Source organism: Zootoca vivipara, chromosome Z1 (assembly GCF_965207765.1).
Source record: "Zootoca vivipara chromosome Z1, rZooViv2.hap1.1, whole genome shotgun sequence".
NCBI lineage: Eukaryota > Metazoa > Chordata > Lepidosauria > Squamata > Lacertidae > Zootoca > Zootoca vivipara.
Window position 1 is genome coordinate 34,030,343 of NC_142583.1, and position 23,713 is coordinate 34,054,055.

General features: G+C 41.4%; 1 protein-coding gene across 1 annotated transcript; it reads left to right on the forward strand.

Moving 5' to 3' along the window:
• Positions 1-1,576: 1,576 nt before the first annotated feature.
• GASK1B (golgi associated kinase 1B) lies at positions 1,577-22,540 on the forward strand. The gene is made up of 5 exons (XM_035112486.3): positions 1,577-2,124; positions 2,957-4,286; positions 15,628-15,842; positions 18,545-18,771; positions 19,280-22,540. Exons 2-5 carry the CDS (start codon positions 3,317-3,319, stop codon positions 19,485-19,487), a joined length of 1,620 nt encoding a protein of 539 aa, XP_034968377.2. The 5' UTR covers positions 1,577-2,124; positions 2,957-3,316; the 3' UTR covers positions 19,488-22,540.
• Positions 22,541-23,713: the final 1,173 nt, after the last annotated feature.

Genomic DNA, 23,713 nt, shown 5'->3' on the forward strand with positions numbered 1-23,713 from the left:
ACATAGCTCCTTATCCGGCGGAGCCATTGTGGCCATTGCTTGGGTGGCTCATGTCAAAATCTGGTGGTGGCCGACAGTGCCTGGCGGCCTTTCTCGTACCTTGTGCTGTCGCTTGAGCGGTGGCGTTTGATTGTGAAGGCACGGCGGGCCCTTCTCGGTCACTGGGGTTCTCTGCAGAGTCCATCATGGCAGTGTTGTCGTGCTCACAGTGAGCGGCAGGGCGGTGCTGCAGTGCTGACCCAGGCCTCAAACTCAGGCCTCAAAGCTGGATGGACCCTGCATCCCATCCTCGTCGCCAGTATTAAATATTGAGTCAACAACACAGTGATTCATCAAAAGCTGCTCTTTATTTGGAGGCTGGAACAGGACTGACTTACTGCTGAGCTGGCCTGCTTTTATAGAGGCTGGCTCGAACAATGTAACAAAACATAATTCGAAGTTCCCTCCAAAAGTTCCCTCCTAAAACAACTGCCAAGAACCTGAGGGAAAACTATATACAGTACACTAATACATAACAAAGGCACAAGGCATTTTTCTCTTCGTTCAATGGAATGAATTCATTCCAAGCCTGGCCTAAAAAAACTTGAGTACAAAAGCACCCACTAAAATATCAGTAGCTTATATATTGTTTGCATTTTCAACAAAACGTAAAATTGCAGCAGAGGCTGATCATAATGTAACCAGGTTGAATTTCATACATGGGGGAAGCTGATGGGATTTGTCAGAAGTGAATTTCTCTACTTAGGTGAGAAGAGTACCAGGACTCTGGCTCCTCCATACGGCTCTTGTCATCGACATTTTAAAGCAGCCTCCAGAGCATCTTTCACCGGGAAAGAAAATACTTTGTCAAGCAGGGAGGAATATTAAAAAATATGCTAAGAAGATTAATGCAAGGTTGTTAATACACCTCACCAGTTCGCTATCATTAATCCCGTCAGTTTGAAGATTTTTATTTTATGTCTGCAGTCAGGTTTTCTTCATAGAGACCAAGAATCTAGTTTAACTGCCAAGGTGCCTCAGAGCACAACTAGAGGGCTGTTCAGACAGCACACACACACATCCCCCCAGTTCAGTTTATTATTATTATTTATTCAATATATATACCACCCTTTATCAAAAGATCCCAGGGCTGTGCACAACATTACGGAGCATCAGTCATAAAAAGGCTATGTCATGGCGGATGGGCTCCTCCTCTGGGCCTCAGCAACTTGCAGGACTCTCCTCAATCAGGGGGGTGTTGGTTTAACCCACAGATGGGGAACCTGTAGCCCTGCATGCATTGCTAGACTACAACTCCCATCATCCCTGAGACTTGTCCCTGCTTGGCTTGGGCTGATGGAGTCTAACAATACTTGGACGGCTGCTGTTACCCCATCTTTGGCTCAATCCCTTAGTGCCCATCTTCAAGGTTAGGATGGATTGAATTGAACTGAACATATATTCTCTTGTGGACCCTCACCACCACCTCCCTCTTGCCTCTTTCTGTCTTATGCGTTTTTGATTACAATCTTCTTGGGGCATTGATGGCCCAATATAATGAATGAATCACAGCCAGCCTCACACCGTTCAGTGGAAATGACTGCCTAGTTCGATGTGCTGAGGTGTGCTGCTGTAAATTGTCAAGACTTCCCAGATGTTTCTTCTCAGTAAAGAGGGTTGGTATTTCTTAACTGTTTTTTTGCACTAGGGGGCTCCCAGGAGTTAGAAAGAAACAGACAGAAGGCTGTTCTTTTTGGAAACAAGACATCACACTGGGGTTTTCCAATGCAGAATTTAAAATAGCTTAAAAAATAATGACGAAAAGTTCATGTAAGTGTGTAGCAGTTATCTGGAAACAACCGCCCTGTACAGTCAGAGCATTCTGAAGGTCTGTAGAGTTTGCAGTGAAATCTCCAAAACATGAGCTGTAGAGTCATGATATGACTTGTGTGTTCCAGAACTTTGAACACAGAAATACAGGTTTGGATAATTTGAAAGCTTGCTCTCTATTTTGTGACAGCTTGGATGGCCCTAAGAAAGATACTGCCCAACTGTGGATTTATGGATTTTTTTATTCTTTTTTGCATGGACCAGCACAGTTTCTTTTGTGGTTTTAATAGACAAAGACTGAGACAAGCTGTGTAGGTAAGATGCTTTTTCAAAATAATGAACTTATTATAATTGAACATAAGTGATTCCTTGTTCCACTGCAAGGGGTGTGTGTGCTTGTGTAATAAAGTTCAGACATGTACACATTTGTTTATTGTCAATATAACTGTTGCTCTTGAACTTCTCTCTCTGTGTATATATATATACACATAAACATAAAGGCTTGCGAGCACTCACACCAATCTGCTGCAACAAGGAACAGCTTACAATTGTTATTTGCAGTAGCATAGTTTTGTGAATACATCCAGACCATTTTTGGAGACACCACTTACCAGTATGTATGCAATTAATAGCAATGTACCTTTAACGCAGGGCCAGGAAGCATTTTAATAGTTGGCGGATATGTTTAGCTCAAGTTAGGCCTAAGAGAGTTATAAAATAATGTAAGCATGCCTGATTGGGGGATGGTAGGGTAGCTAATGCAATATCTGAACATAATTATAGGAGGCAAAAATGGTTTTATAAAACATCTTCCCTATCATTAGCATGGGGAGAGGAAACTCTGATTTCACTGAATTACGGAAAGATGTCTCCTTTTCACAATTGTTATTACATGTTCAGTTATTGTGGATAATAAATTCATTTTGTGCTGTGCTTGGAAGGGTATTTTCATGGGTGTCTATTAATTTGATATACATAATATGGGGCATTTTAATATCTTTTTCCTTTCAGTGTGCATATAATATACTGTATACCCATATATATATCTTAGCTGTAGCTTTACAATATAAAGATTTACATGGGTTTAAAAATAACTCCACGAATGATGATGACTATAAAATGGTATTTATAATTCTCTCCTCTATAGCCGTGCGCCAGCCCAGAAGGGACTCCCAGACTTTTCCTACAGTGACTCAGTTAACAGTGTTTACACAGCCGACTCCATTCATTCTCTGAAACAAACTCATACCCTCTGTGGTGGCAGATAAGATTTTAACAGCTTGTTGGGGCAGCCTGTCAGATTAATTACAACTGAACATTCACATTCCTTGGGCATTTCCACTGTGTGCGTGTTTGTGTGTGTACACCACACACACACACACACACGAAGAGCTGGAAAAAGAGGAGGAGAAATCTGATAATTTAGAAGGCATGAATCATCATCATCACCCTAGCAGGCAACCAGTGAATTCCTAAGCTACCTTCATCATGTTGATTCATTGGAGAAATGAGCTTCCTGGATCAGACATGCCAAATTTTAAACTGGTTCATTTGCTCTCTGTGCGCACCCCAGTTGCTGAGACTCTGGAGCGGCAGGTGCCCAAGGACCAGAAGGAATTTGTTGTTGGGCACAGCCTTTGTGATATATCTGGGGTTCCTTGTCAGCCAAGTAGGTCACATTGTCCCACAGCACAGAGCGAGACCCTCGAAAGCAAATTCCCAGAATCTCCAAGATGCTGCCCAGACTCTTTCCCTCGAAATCCCATTGGATGGCACCTTCTTGCTTTCTGATCTGGAAAGACCCCAGGTGGGAGCAAATGATACTTCAGCGCTGCCCAACGTGGTGTATATCACCCTGCGGTCCAAGCGCAGCAAACCTGCCAACATCCGAGGCACCGTGAAGCCCAAGCGAAGGAAGAAGCAAACAGTACCTTTGCACCACGAAATTAAGGACCCATTGGTTGTCGCTGGCCAGGAGAAGAGCTTAATCCAAAAGCCGCTTCGTGGGACTAATAATTCTGTAAATAAGAGGAGAGCAGGAGAAGTCCCAGAGAAAGCAAGGGACCACCAGGAGAAGTTCAAAGAGAAAGGAACACCCAAGAAAGACAAGAGACATTGGAGACCTCTGCTAAGAGGAGCAAATGTACAGCCCAGTGCTCTGGAGAGCAATATCAGGATGTACAGTGAAAGCCCACCACCTTGGCTGAGCAAAGATGATATCTTAAGCATGCGTCTCCTGGCGGATTCCAAAATAGAAAATATCCAAGAGGCACCTTCTCAGTATGGAGTACTTCTGGTACTTGAGGGGGCTGCTACGGTTAACAGGTCAGCCAAAGGAGGCGTTTGCAGCCAAGGGCACTGTGGCCTCATGAAGAGACCTCTTGACATGAGTGAAGTGTTTGCCTTCCATTTGGACAGGATTCTGGGGCTGAATCGGACCTTGCCTACAATAAGCAGGAAATCAGAATTTGTACAAGGTAATTGGTTTACATCATGGATAGGAACCCAGGGCATTCCTATCCACACACCTGGCCCAACTATTGGGCATATGTGTTCAGTAACCAGAAATAAATGCAGTGCAAATGCCCTGAAGAGTAGAGTCAAAAGATAAACTGAAAATCCTTCAGATAGCGAAAATAGGATTTCAGGTTTCCTGATAAACTGTTCCTCTTTGGAATGTATAAATGTATCAGAATGTATATAAAATGTAGGAGGGGAGAGACTCCAATTTTGCTTGTATGGTAATTAATGTAAAGCAGAGGGGTGTGGGTATTTTTATTTAGATTCATTATCCATAGTCAATATAAAAGTTGCAGAATGTGATGAGAAGGGAAAATTGATAGTGTGGCAGAGCTTTGAAATTGCCATCAGATATAGCAAACCACATCAGGGTTTTGGACAGGAGGCCTTGATTGGATTTTGGTTTTTTTATACTAGAAAACTTTATGAGCCAAAGATAGTGTCCCTGATGGAGCAGTGCAATATCTGTTCACTTCTGTGGGCAAACGTGGATTTAATGGAAGATGTGAAACAGCAGTGCCTGGTGGTTTCTGCCCAGAGTTTAAGAAACATCAGGGGATTCTTCAGACTGATTAAGGTGAACTGTGGGGCCCTTAATATGATAAAAGCTAGATTTCCTCCATCACCATTGGTTATCACAGATGCATAGCACCAACATTTTCTGTGACAGGCAGACTAGAGGACAATCAGCCATTTTTATCTAGTTTTGATTCCTACTATCAATGAGAAAAAAAAGGGGGGGAGTAGCAAAGTCCCCAAAATTCAAACAATGAAAAAATATAATGAGGACTTTGCTTTTAACTCTTTTAATTCTCAGTGTGCCAAGAAAAGATGCTGAATACTTTAGGCATTGAACTTCAAGACTGCTTATATTAGGCGAATCTGGAAATGAAATGAAAATGAGACCAAAATAGAACCACCTCGGTATATGTGTCTCATAGGCCACAGTTGCACTAAACTATGGCTTGGGCAGAAATTTCAGTCAGAATAATGTAATATAGCACAGTACGGTAGTGATAACTGGAAAAGGTAGCACTGCGTTTGAATGAATCAGTGCTAAAACAGGCTTGCTGTTTATGTTCTAATTTTGACCTAGAGGAATCGTTACTTTATTTTATACAAAATCCGTTACCAGCATTAAAAGACGAGTAAAGGAAAAAATAAAATAAAAAATTACTGACAGCAGGCTGCAGAAAGCAGATAAAATAACAGTCTCTGGTTTATCCACATTTTGTAAGCCTTCCCAGTGGCAGACCCTACGAGAGTGTCAATAGATTTCTTGGAGCAACGATGTGCTTTATTTGCTTGCTTCCGAGAGATATTCTGGTTAGCAGAGCATAGAAGGCACATTATGCATATGTTATTTTTAGTGAGAGCTTTTACTGCTGCAGAGCTTTCAGAAGGAATGAGGTAATCCATTTTAGGGATCCTGATCACACAGATGATTGACTGCAGGCTCCTCGTGGACAGCTCTTAGCCTAACGTTAGGAAGCATTGCTTTCAGTCTGCATTATTATTCTAGATTGTCAGACTGAACTTCTCTTTCTTTTTTCCCTTTCTCATTCTCATGTTCTGGCCTTGGTGATGTTCCAGACATGAAGAGCTGTTGTTATGCCATGTGTAGGAGGAAGTGAATAGCCAGTTTTCATTTGGGTTATTTCTCGACAGGCAGTTTCTTAGCTACAGATGAGATCAGAATGCGGAGCAGCCACAGCTCGGTTTTGAAGCATCCCCTTTTAACCATCAATACCGGTAGTTACTGTGGACAAGTCCCACTCAAATGAGTGGGAGTTCTTCCAATGATTTCTAATGGGCCTTGTGTTGGAGAATCTTTTGTGGTGAAGTGGAAATAGACTATTGTTATTTTGGGGTCAGAAGCAAACCTGGGCCACAATCCTGTACTCACTTAGCCTGGGGTTAAGCCTCACTGAACTCAATGGGATTTCTTTCTGAGTATGAGTAGGATTGAGCTGTCAATTAGCTTTATTCACCAAGCTCTCTTGGACCCCCACATCTCTGTGATAGAAAAGCAATATACACAACCCCTCCCCCCCCACAAATGAGTACATATAAATCAAGAAAATCAAACACATGAGATAATCAATAAATTCTCATTTGGACTCTTCAGTTCTCTCTTACTCAGCAAATGTATTTCCAGGTGAGGTTACACAAACATTTGTACCCAGTGACTTTCTCTGTCTGTTGAAATCCAGCTTTGGGGCTGACATCTCCACTTGATGTCTCCGTTTCAGCCTGCCTCAGCACCGATGTGATATATAAAGACAAATTTGCTGCCATGTTAACATCTCACAAAATAAGCTCCTCAAAGCTGTCATTCATTTGGTGGAAGCCTTTTTTCAGAGATGCACTTAGGAAGCTCATATAAAACAACTTTTGCTTGCATCCCCCCTTGCTCCCCCCCCTTACCCCTCTCCTGCCTGAAGTCCTTTTCACATTTGACAGGCTAACAAAATGCACTCTGTTTGCAGTTGCCCAAATGAATTGTGAACCTTTCTAAATCAAGAGAATTAATTCACATTGTTCTGTGACACGTCTGCATTATTAGAAGGGAAAGCTGACTCCTGACAACTTTTCCCCCTAAGATTCATTACTGTTGACAGATCAAAATTTATAAAGGCATGGGGGCTGCAAGAGAAGGAAGCCTCCCATAGTACTGACTTGCAAAGCAAACAAACCATAATTCGTAATGTCAGTTGCAAACTTGCTGCTTTTGTCGCTGAGCTCACATGTGATGTTGGCTGAATGAAGGCCCTTCATCCAAAGGGGGGGGGGGCGGGGCAGTGGAGGAGGATGAACAAATAGGTATGTATGAAGGGAGAGAAACTTGCAGCAAGTGCATAGATCCAATTCCTCAGCCATCTGTGTTTGCTGAGCCTGGATTGTGAGCAGTGGCAAATATAAGAATAAAGGTTTCTATTATATGTATACTTTGGGTGGAATAGGTCCAGGAGTCAAATATCTGTTTGGGGCTTTATTTGGTTGGTTGGTTGGTTGGCTGCCCCCAAACCTCTATTTTTTTAAAAAAGAAGAGAGTGCATGGGGGAAATTGTTTTCGTTGTTATAAAAAGGTCCAAACCTTAGATGAACAGAACTAGTTACATGGTTCTTTGGATCTCAGCCTGAGGAAATATGAAAACAGGAGTTTTTATATATTATATATTTTCTTTTATCTTGCTGCTTCCTCGCAACAACCTGTGGGTGCTGGATGAGGCTGAGAGACAGAGGCTGTCCTGAGGTTACCTAAGGAGTGTCAAACTGAGTAGAAGTCTGCCCTGCTTCTCTCCAGGTCTATTCCAGCACCCAGGTTTTCATGCTTTTACTTAGCAGAGCCACTCATTCGTAAGGAAGGAAAAGATTCCACTCTAAAAGAGGGCTTTCTGTTAATGGTGAAATGAATAATCAGGGAAATGATGGATGTGTGGGGAGAACTATAGGGTGTGAGTAAATGTGAGGGAAGCCATCCTGAGGGCCACTTTGGCGGAAAAGTGGAATCAACATGGGGGAATTAAAAGCAAATAATAAAATAAGCCGTATGACAGGAATGTCAGGGCACAATCAGATTCCTGACATGCAGAGTATTTTATTATTTATAGCTCTGTGTTCTGCAACATGATGATTTGACAAAGGTCTCTTTATCCACAAACAGAGCAAGTCACTGAAATGGTGAAGAAGCAGGTTTCTTTGGTGGTGTTGAAACACAAATGTTGCCAGAAAAAAACAACAACAGCTGGTGGCAAGAGTTGGGAATAGCTAATAGGTTGGATCCAAAGGAATTACAAGCAAGTTCCTCTCAGTACCTCATGGCCCTATACCTGAATTCCATTCCGTAATATTTGGAAACTTTGGGGGTACAGTATGGGATGTAGCACTTCATGGGGTAGGGGGAGTGGCAGAAATTGAGTGCCACCATTAATGAGTAGAAGAGCCACCCACTTGCTCAACAGCAGGTTTTGCTCCAAGCTGTGATTACTTTCAGATTGGAAGGTATTAACTATGGAGGAGATTTCATTGCCACACTAGATCCTCTTGCCTTGTGATCCTCTCTAGTCAAATGCGCTGTGCAGGGTTTTGAACCTGTGAAGAGAGTTGGCTGTAGGGATGTTCACACATTACACTTGACAAATGTACTATCTAATGTACCTACTAGTTGAGCTGTACTCATGGACAGTTATCCACCCATTAATGTTCAACAACTGTCCAGTCTGCATGCATAGCAACTGAGCTCTGCAAATCAGCACGTGCACCTTCTGTCACACAAACACTTGTACGTGTGTAGAATCAGCTTGCATCTGTGTTCAGTGTAACATGTGAACAAGCAGCTAACAAAACATCTTAAGCTCTCTTAGAAACATTGCCTCTGTTCACGTCCTCTGCAGACGAGTGAGAAGCAGAACTTTAACCCTTGTTGTTGCTGGCAAAAGTGCCGCAGCAATGCTAGCTAAGGAACGATCTCAAATTCAGAGTTGCCTTCATCTGAAATATACTTAGTATGAAAAAGCATCTGACTGACGTTTAGCCTCATTGTGTTTGCTCACTCCGTAATTGGTCTTGTACCAACAGAGGCTGGGAACTTGGCCCAGACAGAAGGGGAAGCTCCATTGATTCCATTTACCATGTTACTGTAGCGATCGCCACATGCTGATAAGCGTAGTCAGAGTGCCGCCTTTAAAAAAAGAAGCAGCAGCCGACAAGCAACGTGTTTACGATGCTGTCCCCCCCCCTTTAAAATTGGATGTCAACATTATGATTAATGTTTGTGTAAAGGACAAGTAGAAAGCCTGTCCTTGCTGAAGTATTCAGTTTTACTGCATGCCCTGGATCAGATTTAAGTGCATTTGTTCACAGCTTGCTTTCATATCCTGATATTTAACATAATTACCAGGGGCCAAAGGAAGATTGAGGTAGATGCTGTTGTTGTTGTTGTTGTTTAAGTGCTGTAATACTGTGTGTACTATTCTGGTCACTTTACCTCAAAAGGGATGTTTTAGAACTGGAAGAGGTTTAAAAGAGAGGAACCAAAGTGATCAAGAGACTGGAACCACTCTCCTCTGAGGAATGGTTACAATGGGGTAACCAACCTGGCACTCTCTAGATGCTATTGGAGACAGTCTCTCCTAATCCCTGACCACTGATCATGCAGGCTGGGAGTCCAACAATATCTGGAGAGTCCCACCTTGGCTTCTACTGGGTCACTTCCCATGTTTGTTGGCTTTTAGTTCAGAAAAAAAGACAAGTAAGGAAGGAAATGATAGAAATGTGGAAGGTTGTGCATGGTGTAGAGAAAATGGATAGGGAGGTGTCTTTCCTCCCTCTCCCACAATACTAGACCCTGAGGGCATGCAGTGAAGCTGAATGTTGGAAGATTCAGGACAGGCAAGAGACAGCACTGCTTCACACTACGCACAGCTACACAATGGAATTTGCATCCATAAGATGTAAAGATGGCACCAACTTGGATAGCTTTCAAAGTGGACTGGACAAATCAGTGGAGGATAGGGCAATCAATGACTACTAGCCACAATGGCTATGTTCTCCCTCCACTATGAGAGGCATTAAGTTTGTGAATGCCAGTTGCTGGGAGTCACAAGTGGGGAGAAGGCTATTGCACTCAGCCCTGCTCGCAAGCTTCCCTTAAGCATCTGCATAGCTGTCAACTTTCCCCTTTTTTTAAAGGGAAATTCCCTTATTCCAAATAGGATTCCTCGTGAGAAAAGGGAAAAGTTGACAGCTATGCATCTGGTTGGCCACTGGCTAGGATATGGAATTATATGGGCTTTTGACCTGATCCAGCAGGGCTCTTTTTATATTCTTATATTTGTGTATCCCACAGTACAAACTATAGGTCATATCGGTGATTATTTTTTCCCTCCTGCATGTCTTGGGCTGGACCTGCTAGCCTTGTATTGTGACAAGGGATGGGTGAATCTGTCAATTTCAATATTTCTCAGTTTCTCATTTCCCCACTCCATATTTCTACATCAGTTTGTGATTTAAATAAAACTAAGTCTGCATGAAAATTCACCAGTATTTTGATGCGATTTTCTCCCAATATACAGTACACATCTTTGTGTGCAATTTTGCCTAATCTACAAAAGTTTGCAAAACAATTTCACCTGATATAGTGCATATTTGAATGTATTTTTCATGAATACATACTTTTTGTATGCATGTCTAACCCTGGTATTTGCATTTTGTACATATTTCTTGGCATGAGAATTGCATTGCAGAATTCAGAGACAGTATGTGTGGATTTCCAAAGATGGCTGTTTCAGTTTGCATATTGATTTGAAAGTGTGGATGACATAGGTTCATCTATAAATGCAAATGGAATTGAATTTCTCTCCCATCCCAAATTGTGAGCTGCCAGGATTTTGATAAACCTTCACAATACATGAATTTGTGAATGAGCTGTGCTTAGTTTGGTGGGTCTTAATATTGTGCAGGTCTGGGTTACAATATCACTCCTCCTTAAGTTGGAAAACCTGCTTCGTATGACAAATTTCCCATGCCCTTTGTTTGTTTGTCTGAACTTCATAGAATTTCCCCTTTCCAGCTCCAGAATATGCAGCCAACATCTTGTGATTTACATTTGCCATGCAAGTGGTATTACACTCTGCAGTAACTAGAGAAGTCAAGATGGCACCCTTGATTCATGCCCCCATCTTTACTTGCATAGACTTGCAGGTCTAGGATTGATATCCTGGGAGACGGTTGTCTGTATCAGTGACTGTTTCTCAGCTGCATTTTTTTAAATGTGTCCAGATGCAAGGGAAGACATAATTTTTGAATGCATAGCTAGCTACAGAAAGGCTACAGTTTACCTTGTTCCCTGCCTGCGAACTTAACGGGAATGTGAGGGATACTGTTATAGTTTTGCAATGGAAATGTCTCTGGCAGCAACTCTGGGGTTTTAAGGGCTTTTCGGTTCCTCTTGCCTTTTTACTTTGCTTAGGCCACTCCCAAAATCTTACTGATGCGTTGCCATCCTTTACAGTTGCATGCATGGACCTCTGAGAGCAACTTAAGTTCTGAATCCTTCAGAGGTTTTATAGCCTGTGGTTTAATGAGTCTTGTGTTTGAAGAACCAGGTGACTGAACCTGCAGAAGAGAACATGGTTTTAAGGGAATTAAAACCTTTAAGGGAATTAAAGCCTTTAAGGGAAAAGAGGCAGGCAAGAGTTCTCTAAGGTGATTTTTTTTCATGCGCTGACTATGTAGCAGAATGTACAAAATTGCAATTCTTACACTGGGAAATCTGGAGAATACATTAGTGTAGGCGAGGCACTAAGTTGCTATGGAGATGGAAACCAAGTTAGGTAAAAATAGCTGGTATGTCACCAATGCTGTGTTTATCACCAAGCTAGTGATTCTGCATTGCGCTCACCCTCTCTCTCCCCTCCTTCTCTCCATAGCCTTATTTCTTGCTCAGCTACTTGCAGGACAAGAGTTAGATCATCTGTTGTGCAGATGGCCCCAGCTTCAATCCCTGACACTGGGTAGGGCTGAGAAATCCTACGTGTCACTGTGGTGAGTCACTGCTAGTTGGTGTAGACAATACTGAGCTAGAGGGACCAATGACTGACTCAGTATAAGGCAGCTTCTTCCTATGTTCCTGCGAGCTCTGTGTGATCCATATGCTGCGTGGTTTTTCTAATGGAAATGGAGAGTCAAAATGGTGGGATGATGGGAGGTTGGCTAGAGGTTCCAGGTTCAGTGCAGAACAAGCATTCTCATGGCTGCAGTAATAGCTTTTCCTACCCAATCCTTGGGCATCTCAAAACAGCAGGCCACTGAGTTGCCATTTCCTTTTCATTCCCCACCTACAGTGTGGCTGAATGCTAATGGAGGCTGCTTGCTGGGAGGACCGGTGTGTGTGTGTGTGTGTGTGTGTGTGTGTGTGTGTGTGTGTGGAGCTTAATGGCTTCTGCTTCTAGCTCAAGGTCTATCTTATATCAGCTGAGGCTAAATAAAATAGATGATATTCTTTGAGGTGAGAGACGTGGCCTTTCAGTCACACTGGCTGGTAGATCTGCTATGTGAGCTGTTGGGTCATTTAGCTAAACAATTATATTTGCTGTTTCTTCTGAGGGGATTCCTTGTTCACTCGAGGAATCCTTTAATGTAGCTGTGACTTAGGGCCCCTCCAGACGGGCATTTTGTTTTGAGAGTCTTCTGCAACTTGCTCTTGACACAATAACAGTGAAATAATGGTGGATTTATTCTGCTTTCATTTGCAATTCTTCCCCAACGCTGCCTCATTATTGCTGCCCAGAGGAACTGTAGTGCAATGAAAGCAGGACAAAAATAAACTGGAATATTTTTGTGTATGAAATGTTATGGGGTGCTTAGCAGGAAGTTGCAGGATATGCACTGATAGGAGATGAAGCAGTGTGGCTACACCAAAACTTTTGCAGTAGCTATTGAAAGCCGCATCACATATGACTACCCTGGTAACATCGTGAGCACAAAGAATCACGGATGTGCAATAAAAAGACCTGGAGGAACCCTTAATCAGCAGAAAATGTATTGCAGTATGGCTATAGGTTTCCATTAGGATGGGGTGCAGAAGAAATTATTTTTCTGTTCATTTTATTCATATTATAATGTGGCACTCAGTGTCTTCCAGCTTTGCCCCTCCTGTATTTCTTTGGACAAGGTTTATTTGTTTCAGTTGAGTCTGTTTTGGCGGAGCACATTGGAGATAGCACTGTTTGGGTTGATTGATGTTTGCTAGGTCTGTTTCCTGTGAATCACACACATTTCCGCTGATTCACCTTAGCTGCATTTTGTTCTTTCCGAACGGCAAGTTTTCACATTTTTTCAAGACAAAACTTTTGTCTCTCTGTCTCTGTCTCTCCTATCCCCCTTCCCCATCATGAGCCCAGGGGAGGAAGCAAGTAAAAAGAAAAACAGGAAGGGCTTCACGTGAGGAATGTGCTTTTGTAAAGCAAGACTGGGTCAACATACAGAGGAGATGAATAAGGAAGACATGTACTTCTCTGATTTGCAGGGAGAAAAACACCCCATGACCTGTGACTATAGACATACTGGCTAGTTTGGCTATAAAGTGGGGGAGGAGGTGGGGAAGTACTTTGATTGCTAGACAGAGCAATCCCTTCCTCACCACCCTGATTTAATCTACTCATCCCAAATGCCCATTCAGATACCGGATGTGACCCAGTTGGGGGGAAATGCTAAGGAGGGGAAAGCTGTAGGTCATGATTGGGGGAAAGGGAAAGGTGGGATATTAATGTAATAATGAAAATAAACCAACAGAAATCTGTGCCGTGGCTGAACCACTTTAAAAAGCTGGTGTGAGAGAATTATCTTCTATACACACAAATCCTCCCTGAAAACTGGAGAGAAAGCTTCCAGCCTAGCCTCCTCCCACACACCTAGGCTTGTTTGCATAGGGAAATGTTTTTCACAGGGAGTATTCCCTATTCTGATCATAGGTAAAATGGAAGTTGGTGGGCAAGACTCATTTTAGCAGTGAAATGGGAGAGAGGTTTGCTGATGCTTTCCTTCTCTCACAGCTGACTACCCATAGCCCTTTGCTCCAAATGCTCTTCTTCCTTTCCATAGCAGAAGTAGGCAGAAGAGAGAGACAAATGCCTAGAGAAAGAGACTGAGAGAATGTAAGGTAAAGTGGGCTTGGGCGGCAGGGGAGGAAGGCTCAGTGTCCCTCTCCTGCACATTTCTTTTATGTTTGTGATGCCATATGCTCCTGTGTGGCTGGGCCCACCCCTCCCTTCCGATTCACAATAGTAAGAAAATGCAAACATGCGTGTGGTGGGCATCCAGTTCCAACTGGGACCACAGTGGGGGTAAAGGGTTTAATGCCCCCTCTCCCCACATCACAGCTCCAATCCATCTTGAGGCTTCACTAGGTGGCATATTGCTTTAAGACAAAACTGTTATATTGGACCTAACCTATCCATTGTACTCAGGGTTTCATTCTCCCGTGGGAAGTTGGAAAGGTCTAATCAAGTTAAGTTTCTTTCAGGAAGGTCAGATTAGGCATGGTCAAGGTTAGTCAAATCTACTTGGGCAGGGTACCAGTCAGCAAGAATCAGGACCCTGGACAGCTCCTAATGGGCCTTGCTAGCTGAGCTATGAAAGATGTTGCTCCAACAGGGCGCCATCTGAAGCCATCTGCTTTCCTTAAAGGGCCTTTGTCTGATGTTGTATCCTTTGACTTTTGCACCGTCTGTGTCCTAGACTCTAGGAAACGGAGGAACTGTTCAATATGGTTTCCTGAGTCCAAGGAAAGAGGTAGGGCCATATCCTCTGGTTGGGAGGGCATGGGAGAAGCTACTGTAGGTCCTGCCCAGGGGAAAGTGGCTTGAATCTCATCCTCATCTGAGCATTCTGAGGGATCATTTCACAACCTATGTCCAGTCTGGCCCTTGGGTACCCCCTGAATTCTATGGGAGGGGGGAAGCAGACACCCACCACTTCATGTTTAGCCTGATCTTGAGAACTAGGCAGAGTCACCTCTGTTTTCCAGATGCAGAGCTAAGCAGATTTTAAAACTTACACTTTCAAATGTGTGCTGTATAACATATGCAGCATGCATCAAGAATGCATGAAAGCACTCTATGCCATGTGCTAAGAGTTGCCCAGCTTTTATCTTGGATAGCCTGAACAATCTCACTGTAGGTTTACCTTTGGGAGTGATTCAGCCACATATATTTTATACATCCTGTCTCTCTTAAGATATTGTAGTTACAAAATCATACATCGCTAAAGAGGGAAAAAAACCCAGAGTGGTAAAGATGAGGCTATAAATCTATTTGTTATAAGATGGAATTCACGGCTTGCTCATGCATATATCATTTAATGACGACGCTCTCATAAACGAATATTGCTTTGTTGAAATTGAATGTGCTACAGAGATTTACATCAGCTGCTGATCTGTCAAACCACTTCTAATCTATTTAATATATCTTCTCATAGAGTAGTATTGTTTTAAGCGGTTTGTAGCATAAAGTCAGCAGTTATTCTCAGACAATGATGATAATTATAATGTCCAGGGTTCTTCCTTTACTGTGGTAGCTTCCTTTACATGTGGAGTATGACCACATTAACCAAAGGAAGTCAAATCATTGCTGTTTTCTTATTCATCCTACCACATCTTTAAAATACCTCTTTAAAAAACATGTGTGGAAAACTACTGTGATTTTAGGAAATGCCTACAGAATGATCAAGGGTTGAAAAATGCAAATCTTAAGTACATTAATGGTTTTGTTTGGTCTTCTTATTTTTTCTCATTAGATGATCAACCATGTCCTATTATTCTTTGGGATACCTCCTTGGCTCAGACCGATAATGACACACACTCGTCATTGAAGTTAACATGGGGGGCTTACAAGCAACAATTAAAGCAAAAATGTTGGCAAAATGGCAAAGTACCCAAAACAGAGTGGGGATGTACAGATATCCATCACTATGAGTGGTCCAAGATGGCACTACTTGATTTTCTTTTACAGGTAAGGCAAATGGGACTTATTGTTGGTACACAGGATTAATTATAGCAACACATTTTATTGAATAAACTATTTATATAAAAAATGCTAGTGGTAAGGGAGCCACATTTGAAACTTCTACAATGCAAAAGTGTTACAGAAATTAGAAGTCAAAACAAAGTATGACAGAGAATTCTTACCCAGAGGTCTAATGGTTGACATGTCCTAGCCCTTCCATTATAACTCAATTACTTTATTAATAACTAAGTAAATTCTGGTCCATTTGTGCCAAGGCTTTACTCTTAAGAACTGCAAAGTCCTTGTGTTCCTGACTAGGGCAGAAGTAGCAATGTTATGTCACAGGCTTGGCAATTCAAGCACATCATTATGAAACTGTCTAGAGCTTGAAATTCTCAGAGTTGTACGATGATCCACAGAGGATCTCCTCCCCGGTTCCAGAGCTAATAATGACGGTGTGGGGGAATCATCTCATTCATTTCATTCATCTAGGGTGCTAAGTTCTTACAAGGTAAGATTCCTCACTTTGTAAGCCCAGAACAGGAGGCTCTTTATGGATGAACAGTTTAACACACAACTGCATGGGAAAATGAAAGCAACCACAAGAACAAGCTAAAGGGTGGAATCGTAGCTCCAACCCATATAATGGGAGGCAATGTTTAATTCTATCATTACCTATTACAAGGAGAAACATGAAATAGGCCTGGTTAGGTATCCTTAAATAAATATACTATCCAGAGCATGTGATGCTGGCAACAGGGCACTATTAGAGTTCCGTTTCTACACATGCAGCTTTCAGTCATTCCATTGGTGCAAATCCAGGAGAGGTTTCTGGTTGTCTGTAACTTCTAGTTACATGTATAAATTGCCCTTTGATTTCTAATACAATTCAGCTTTCTATACACTTGTAAATTGCAGAAATCATTGAGTGGCAGGTTTTCATAATGGCACGTAGGTAGTACATACAATATTTAAGTATAATTCATATGCAAACACTATAGGTATGGCTATTACAGGACATTGATTTCTAAACTAAAAATAGATTGTCACGTCCAATGTCTCTCAGTACATCCCTGAGTATGTCATACTTGGCACCCAATAGAAAGTCATGGTATTTATTGTACGGATACTAAGCATAGCAACAACCATACAGGAATAGCATGGAGACTGTAGCAGTCTCAATGTGTTCATGTGGAACCATTAATATATCTCTCAGTAATGGAGTATATAGTAAATGGTCTTCTCTCTGGGGAACCGCATTTAAGCCACATTAACTTTGAAATTTAGGGGCCTCTAGCGTAAACACTGCAGCTTAGCAGAACGCCTGGCACCATTATCATCATTCAGAAATAGTAGCTGGAGTGTGTTGGTAAACTGAAAGGACACAGAATATGGATTTATGTTTGGGAAAGAGCACATGCTGAGTTTACCACACTGAAATTTAAAGAAGCGAGTGCTGGAAGAAAGGCCTGCTCCCTGCTGCAAGGCCCATTTCCACCTGGCCTAGGGGGCGGAGCCCAGACTCACCTTGAAGAGTTAAAAGAGGCTCCTAGGAGGGCACTGGGACATTGCTGGAACAACTCTTGGATTGGGGCAACTGGCTAAAGTGTTTTAAACTGTTCTAATTATGTTTTCCTCTGTTTTATTTTTGTTGGGTTAGTGTTGGTTAAATGTTTAGTTGGGGTTGGCGGTTATTTTAATTTGGGTATACAGTAACTGTAAACTGGTTGTTGTTGTTGGTGGTTTCTATTGATTTATTGGTTTGTTTGTTGCTTGTGTAGGATATTTTGTTTTTAAATGTTTGATGTTTTGTTGTGTTTTTATATATGTTGAAACCCAGACAGATGGATGGGATATAAATTATTTTATTATTATTAATAATCCAGAGGAAATTAATAACACAAGTAGTGCAACTTTTCAGAATGGTAATTTGCTATTTGGTCAGATGGTACTGCTACTATTATTGCTGCATAACTTGCAACATGATCTAGTCTCCCTTTGTATCCTCCTCACTCTCTTCCCACATACCCTTGTGCATGGGAGCTGATTGCCACTGACCTCTTCCCCTTTGATTGACATTCCAGGCATACACAAATGGGCAGCTCTTTGGAGGAGAGTGTTGCAAGCATGCAACTGTACCTAAGTGGCTGGATTGGGCCCAAACAAACAGATCCTTGCCAAGAATGAATGATAATAACAAACATGAACATGCCAAAAATTGCACATGCAGAAGCAGTCATGCTGAGTATGGAATATATAGCTATCCTGTAGACCACATCCCATCTATTATAAGAGCTGAGCGAAACATATTTGAGGAAACTTTTCTTTTTTGCAGGCCACATGCATGTGTGCTGGGAATATGAATGCCACAACTCTAGGTAGTTGTCAAGTGCAAGTTTCCTATACATTTGTATATGCCTGTCTTGTCTTCAAATGTTAATAAGGTTCTGGAAATGCTAGGGTCTATTTTCCCCCCTGTAACATTTGAAACAGCTCCTCTACAGAGTCATGTAGCTGACTCTTCTCAAGCCTGGGAAGCAACTCTCCAGGGAGTCAGGGAGCAGGAACTCTGTATGAATTAAGGATTTTAATTTATTTCTAAACAGTTGTGATACCTCATGTTCACATGTGCTTTGGTGGCATCCCATAAACCTGGTAGATGTTTTCATATGATCACATCTTGATGATTTACCTGAATTGATTTTCAGATCTACCATCGCTTGGACAAGAACTGCTGTGGGTTCAAACCGCGCAAAGAAGATTCCTGTGTCCAGAAAGGATTGAGCCTGAATTGCGATGACCAGGATAATGTTGATTTGACACACATTATCCAGAGAAAAGATGATCCAAGGCATTTGGTCTTTATAGATAATAAAGGTTACTTTGACAGAAGTGAAGACAATCTGGATTTCAAAATATTACAAGGCATAAATGAGTAAGTTCTAATAGGGTGGGGAGGCTGAATGCAGATCTCCAGACCTCTCTGTCTGGCCATACAATGCATCAAGCAACACTGCTGGGGAGATGGAAGAACACTGGGGTTAATTTCAGTGATGAGAACTCTATGGATTATCCCTTTCCACATGGATAATTGTGGGCTCTTGACCTTGATGTATCTCACTACACTTTGATTAATCACTGCCCTTTCCTCTTCATGCCTACCTTCCTATATACGTAGATCTCACAAATATTGCTCATTGCTGTTCCTGTTCTAACTCTGCTTCTTGAATCTTCAAGCCTTTCACTGGTCTCACTACTCTTGCTACCTGCTTTTTGCTTCTCACTTGACATACTTGTTTTGGCGAGGACTGAACTCACCTTGCCTCTTTTACATTTACTACAAGTGAAATAATGATGTATAAAAATAGGAAAGGCTTAAATCTCCGACAAAAAAAGCGTTCCCGTGAAATTTGATCAGAGCTGACTTGTTTGTTTACTTGCAGGTTCCCTGAATCGGCAGTCTCCGTGCTGAAAAGCCAGCGTTTGCGAGAGAAGCTTCTACAGTCTTTGTTCCTTGACAGAATTTTTTGGGAAAGCCAAGGTGGTCGTCAAGGCATTGATAAATTAATTGATGTGATTGAACAGAGGGCCAAAATTCTTCTTACTTACATTAATGCCCATGGGGCAAAAGTACTGCAAATGAATGAATGAGAGCTCAGTCCTGTGCACACTTACATGGGAATAAGGAAGACTGCCCACAGCTGGACTTACTTCCAAGTAAACACACATAAGATTGTGGTGAATAGGGGAATGAGAAAAAAACCTAGTTCTAATGAAAGGGTCACAGAGTTTCATTAAATAAGAAACTCAGACAGGCACACCTGATGTGAAACTTGTTGACAATACTTTTAATTTATAAAGCACACATGAACAAATGTTCAAACATTTTTTTAAAAAAAACAGGTATTCTCTATAGGAGCCTGGGAGGTAAGCATCCCAAATCACTTGCTTTATAAACCATACATATATTTATTTTTGTTTCTCCTTTGGACACCAATAGCATATGGTAGAAGTTTCACCATTTATTTGATTTCAATGGATGTTGCTCACTTTAGGGGGAAAAAATCCTCTAAACATATGACAAAAGTTGTAGCTCTTAGACTACTCCTTTCAATGGGACTGTTCTAAAAAAGTGGTTTTTAGGATCGCTGCAGACTTGCTTCAGGAAAACATTTATACAAGGATTTTTCTATGTTTCTTTCCAACAAAAATAGCAGACCCCAACTGCTGTTGATATTTCTGTATGTGTCAAGTATTGTTTAGTAAAAAGACCATGTTCAGTGTTCTTGGAATTAGGAGTATGATACTTTATATTTAGTGTTTTTTTTAAAAAATAAGGAAATAAGTTATCCACTGAACTAAGCAGATGTTTCATGGTTATGTTACATACTTGCTTTTGAGGTTCTTTTTAGAACTTACTGTATCTACAATCTGTCAACCATTGTTCAAAAATTCCACAAAGAACTAGAAGCCCCCAGTCCCCAACATGGGGGTCACCGTCTACCTTTGTTTAGCTGTTTAACCAATGAAATCAGGTTTACAGTATGTAAAATACTGGCAATTGTAACTTTAGTTCTTGAGTATTCTATGATATCATAAACTGTGACTTTGAAGACATTCCTTCCAGTTAATATATTTGTAAGAATACTGATAAAAACATAATTAAAAGGGACATGAATATTGGTATTGTCACTAGTATGGAAGCTTGACATAAAGCATTGTGTTCTGGTTTTTCGATCTCATTGTTAGGATATAGGCTTTGAACTCATGATGGGATGGAGGCAAATGCACCTCTGGTACATAGCTGCCAAGTTATCCCTTATTTTAAGGGATTTTCCCTTATGCTGAATAGGCTTCCTCGTGAGAAAAGGGAAAACTTGGCAGCTATGCTCTGGTATCCTGGAGTCTGCCTCAAGAGTCTTTAGTATTTGTATAGCTTCATAGTGACCAGCTGCATTGTCCTGTGTCTCACCCTAAGAATCCTGAAATGTATAGTTTGATGAGTGTGTTGTAGAGTATGGATTAACCAACCCAAGTCTCTGGGTCATAGGTTTCAGGTCGTACAGAATCTTATTCTCAGGTGGTTGCCCTTTATTCATTCAGCTGCAAATGACAGAAGGGCTTGGCTGAAAAGGGAGACAACTGCATCAAAGGAAAGCATAAAACCAACCCCCCAGGCCACAACAGCACTGCAATATAAGTTCTCAAAGTAGCTCCCCCCCCTGTTGTTCTTTGTATGAGAGATTGCAACCACTCCTATATCTAATTATACACATGCATGATGATGGCATGCTGAATGGAAATAATTGAACAGCTCATATTATGATGGCCTGTGTTTGTCCTTGAAAGAAAACAGATCTTTTTTGTATCCATAAATCCACCCTGTGTTTTGTGTGCCTGTTTCCCCAACCATGGCTTGTGCCAAACAAGCACTCACCACAGGCATTTACATGCTGTTAATATTTTTCCTGCTCACCTTAACTGCTGGGGCAAGGGTGACAGCTAAATTAAGCAGCAGGCTTTTATTCCAGCCTGGGAAACAGGACAAAATGAACTATGAAACAAAGCTTTCCCAGGCAAACACGGAGCAGTGTACACTGTTTCAGTCACTTATTTTGTAATAATCTGTATCAGGCTACTTTCCATTTATGGGCACATGGGATCAGACATATTTTCACATTCCAGACTAGTCTGAAGCAATGGGAGTAGCAAGGAATCCAAGCTCTTTGTGTGGGAGAAATATTCAAGAAAAAGATTGGGTGAAATGCCAACTTTTAAACAACTGAATATTTTCATAATTATAAAATCTAAGGATGTTTGCTGGCTGTTCTCACGCTAAGGAATCCCCTGCTCTCTTTTGCTGCACATGATAAAACAGGTCTGTTCAGAGCCCCATCGCAATGCCCACTTATTTACAAAACTCTGTTCATTGTTGGTTTTTTTTAAAAAACATTAAGGAGAAATGCTCCAATTTAGAGCTCAGCATTACACACACGAAACTCCCCCCGCCCCAATCTCTCCCATCCAGTTTGATAGAGACTTGTGAATAAATTCTATTTGCACACTTGGTGCTTGGAGTCTTTGCGTACACTAGAGAGATGGGTGTTCATTCCTCCATGATCACAAAGAGTCTACCCAAGGAGACAAAGCTTGATAAGAAATAGTCCCTCCTTATGTCTGAACTGGCAGACACCAGAAATTATAATCAGACTCTGAACTTTCTGGGACTTTCCTTTGTGGTCAACATGGAACCTGACCTGAATGTGCACTGTCCTTTTAAAACACATTGTGTTAGACGATCAGTAAAATGAAATTTAAATGAAACTCTCACTGGCAAACATTACTGTGAAAGATGAAGTGTATTGAGAGCAGGCAACTCTACCCTTCTGCTGAAATTAGTCTAAAGATATAAGAAAACATGTATACAAATTAAATAATGAAAGTCAAAACCAAGCAAACATGTATTTGAAATATTAGCAAGACTCACTAGAATATTAATACAGGGTAATGTGGATTGTGTTGTTGCTAACAACTTTTCAGTTGATTCCATCTGTGTATGTGCTTTGAATTTATGTATATTTTTTGCAGCATTAGCATATTTCACTTGCACTGTGGAAGTTAAATATATTTTGGTTTTATAAGAGGATTTTTAAAAATGTCTCTGTTGTTGTCTTGGTAAATAAAATAAAAAACTAAAAACAGTATTTCACAGCTTTATAAATATTGGATGCTTTGAAGTAATTATATTAACTCTATTGAAAAGCACAGGTCACTAATTTAATTTTAAACTTGAATAAGCTTAGCTTAGGAAAACAACCCAAAATAGATTATGAAACCTTGTTTGATGGAAATATTTTTAGTTGTTTATTCATTTGACTTGCAATGGCTGCCAGTATCTTGCCTTTAAATATATCCTCTGGGTTTTTCTGTGCTTGGTCTTCCAAACATATTTAGGTTCAAAGCTAATCTTGTGTATTTGAGGTGGAAAGCAATGGCGATAACTTCAAACAACATAAACTGGCTGATGCTCAAAATCATGTCATACGCTTGGAAATGTACCACTTAAGAATGCAGGTGGAGAACAGGGCTTACATGCACATGAAGGGGCATAGCTGGACAAGTTATTTTGGCACTCAAGGGGGGAAAAAATCCCAGAAACACCTCTTCCCCTCCCTAACAGTAAAAATACAACAATATTTTCTTCCCTTTCATGACACCCAGAATCAGCTCCCCAAGATGGCTACCTTATTCTGCTTAATGGTAGGGCCAGCTCTGGCCAGAAGGCCACATGTTTAGATGCTTTCCCAAGTAAATAAAAATAAATAAAAGTGCATTGGCTAGGCCAGGGGTTTTTCTTCTTCTTGAAAAACATGCTAGTTTTCTGGCCTGAATAAGTCTGAGAATGCACCATGTTGGCTCTCAGACTTCACTAGGGCCTCCTTTATCCCCCCACAACTGGCCAGCCACCAGGATAACGGAAGAATGATCTTCCCCTAAAGGACAACATCTGCTATGAGCAGCTGTGTAACTAAAGCATGAAAACCTCTTGTGTCTACTTTCCTCGAAGAGCCAAGGACATCATATGAAACAGAGTGTTGCTAAAGGAGTGCTGTGGTCCCCTCTTCTTTCCTTACTAAGTGAACCTGCCCTGTTTTATGAAAACAGATCTTGACTGGATTGTAACAATACCATGTGTTTTGAATCAGAATCCCCTCCCAAAGCTAGTGGCATTTCTACTGTAGTTATGGATTTGCACATCAGCCAGCTATGGCTTGGGATGGGAGATGGGGGAGAAATTTGAATCAGCCATCTCCTCCTCCTCCTCCTCCCCCACTCAATGTGGCCTACAGATAAAAACGACAGCTAAAAACATAGAA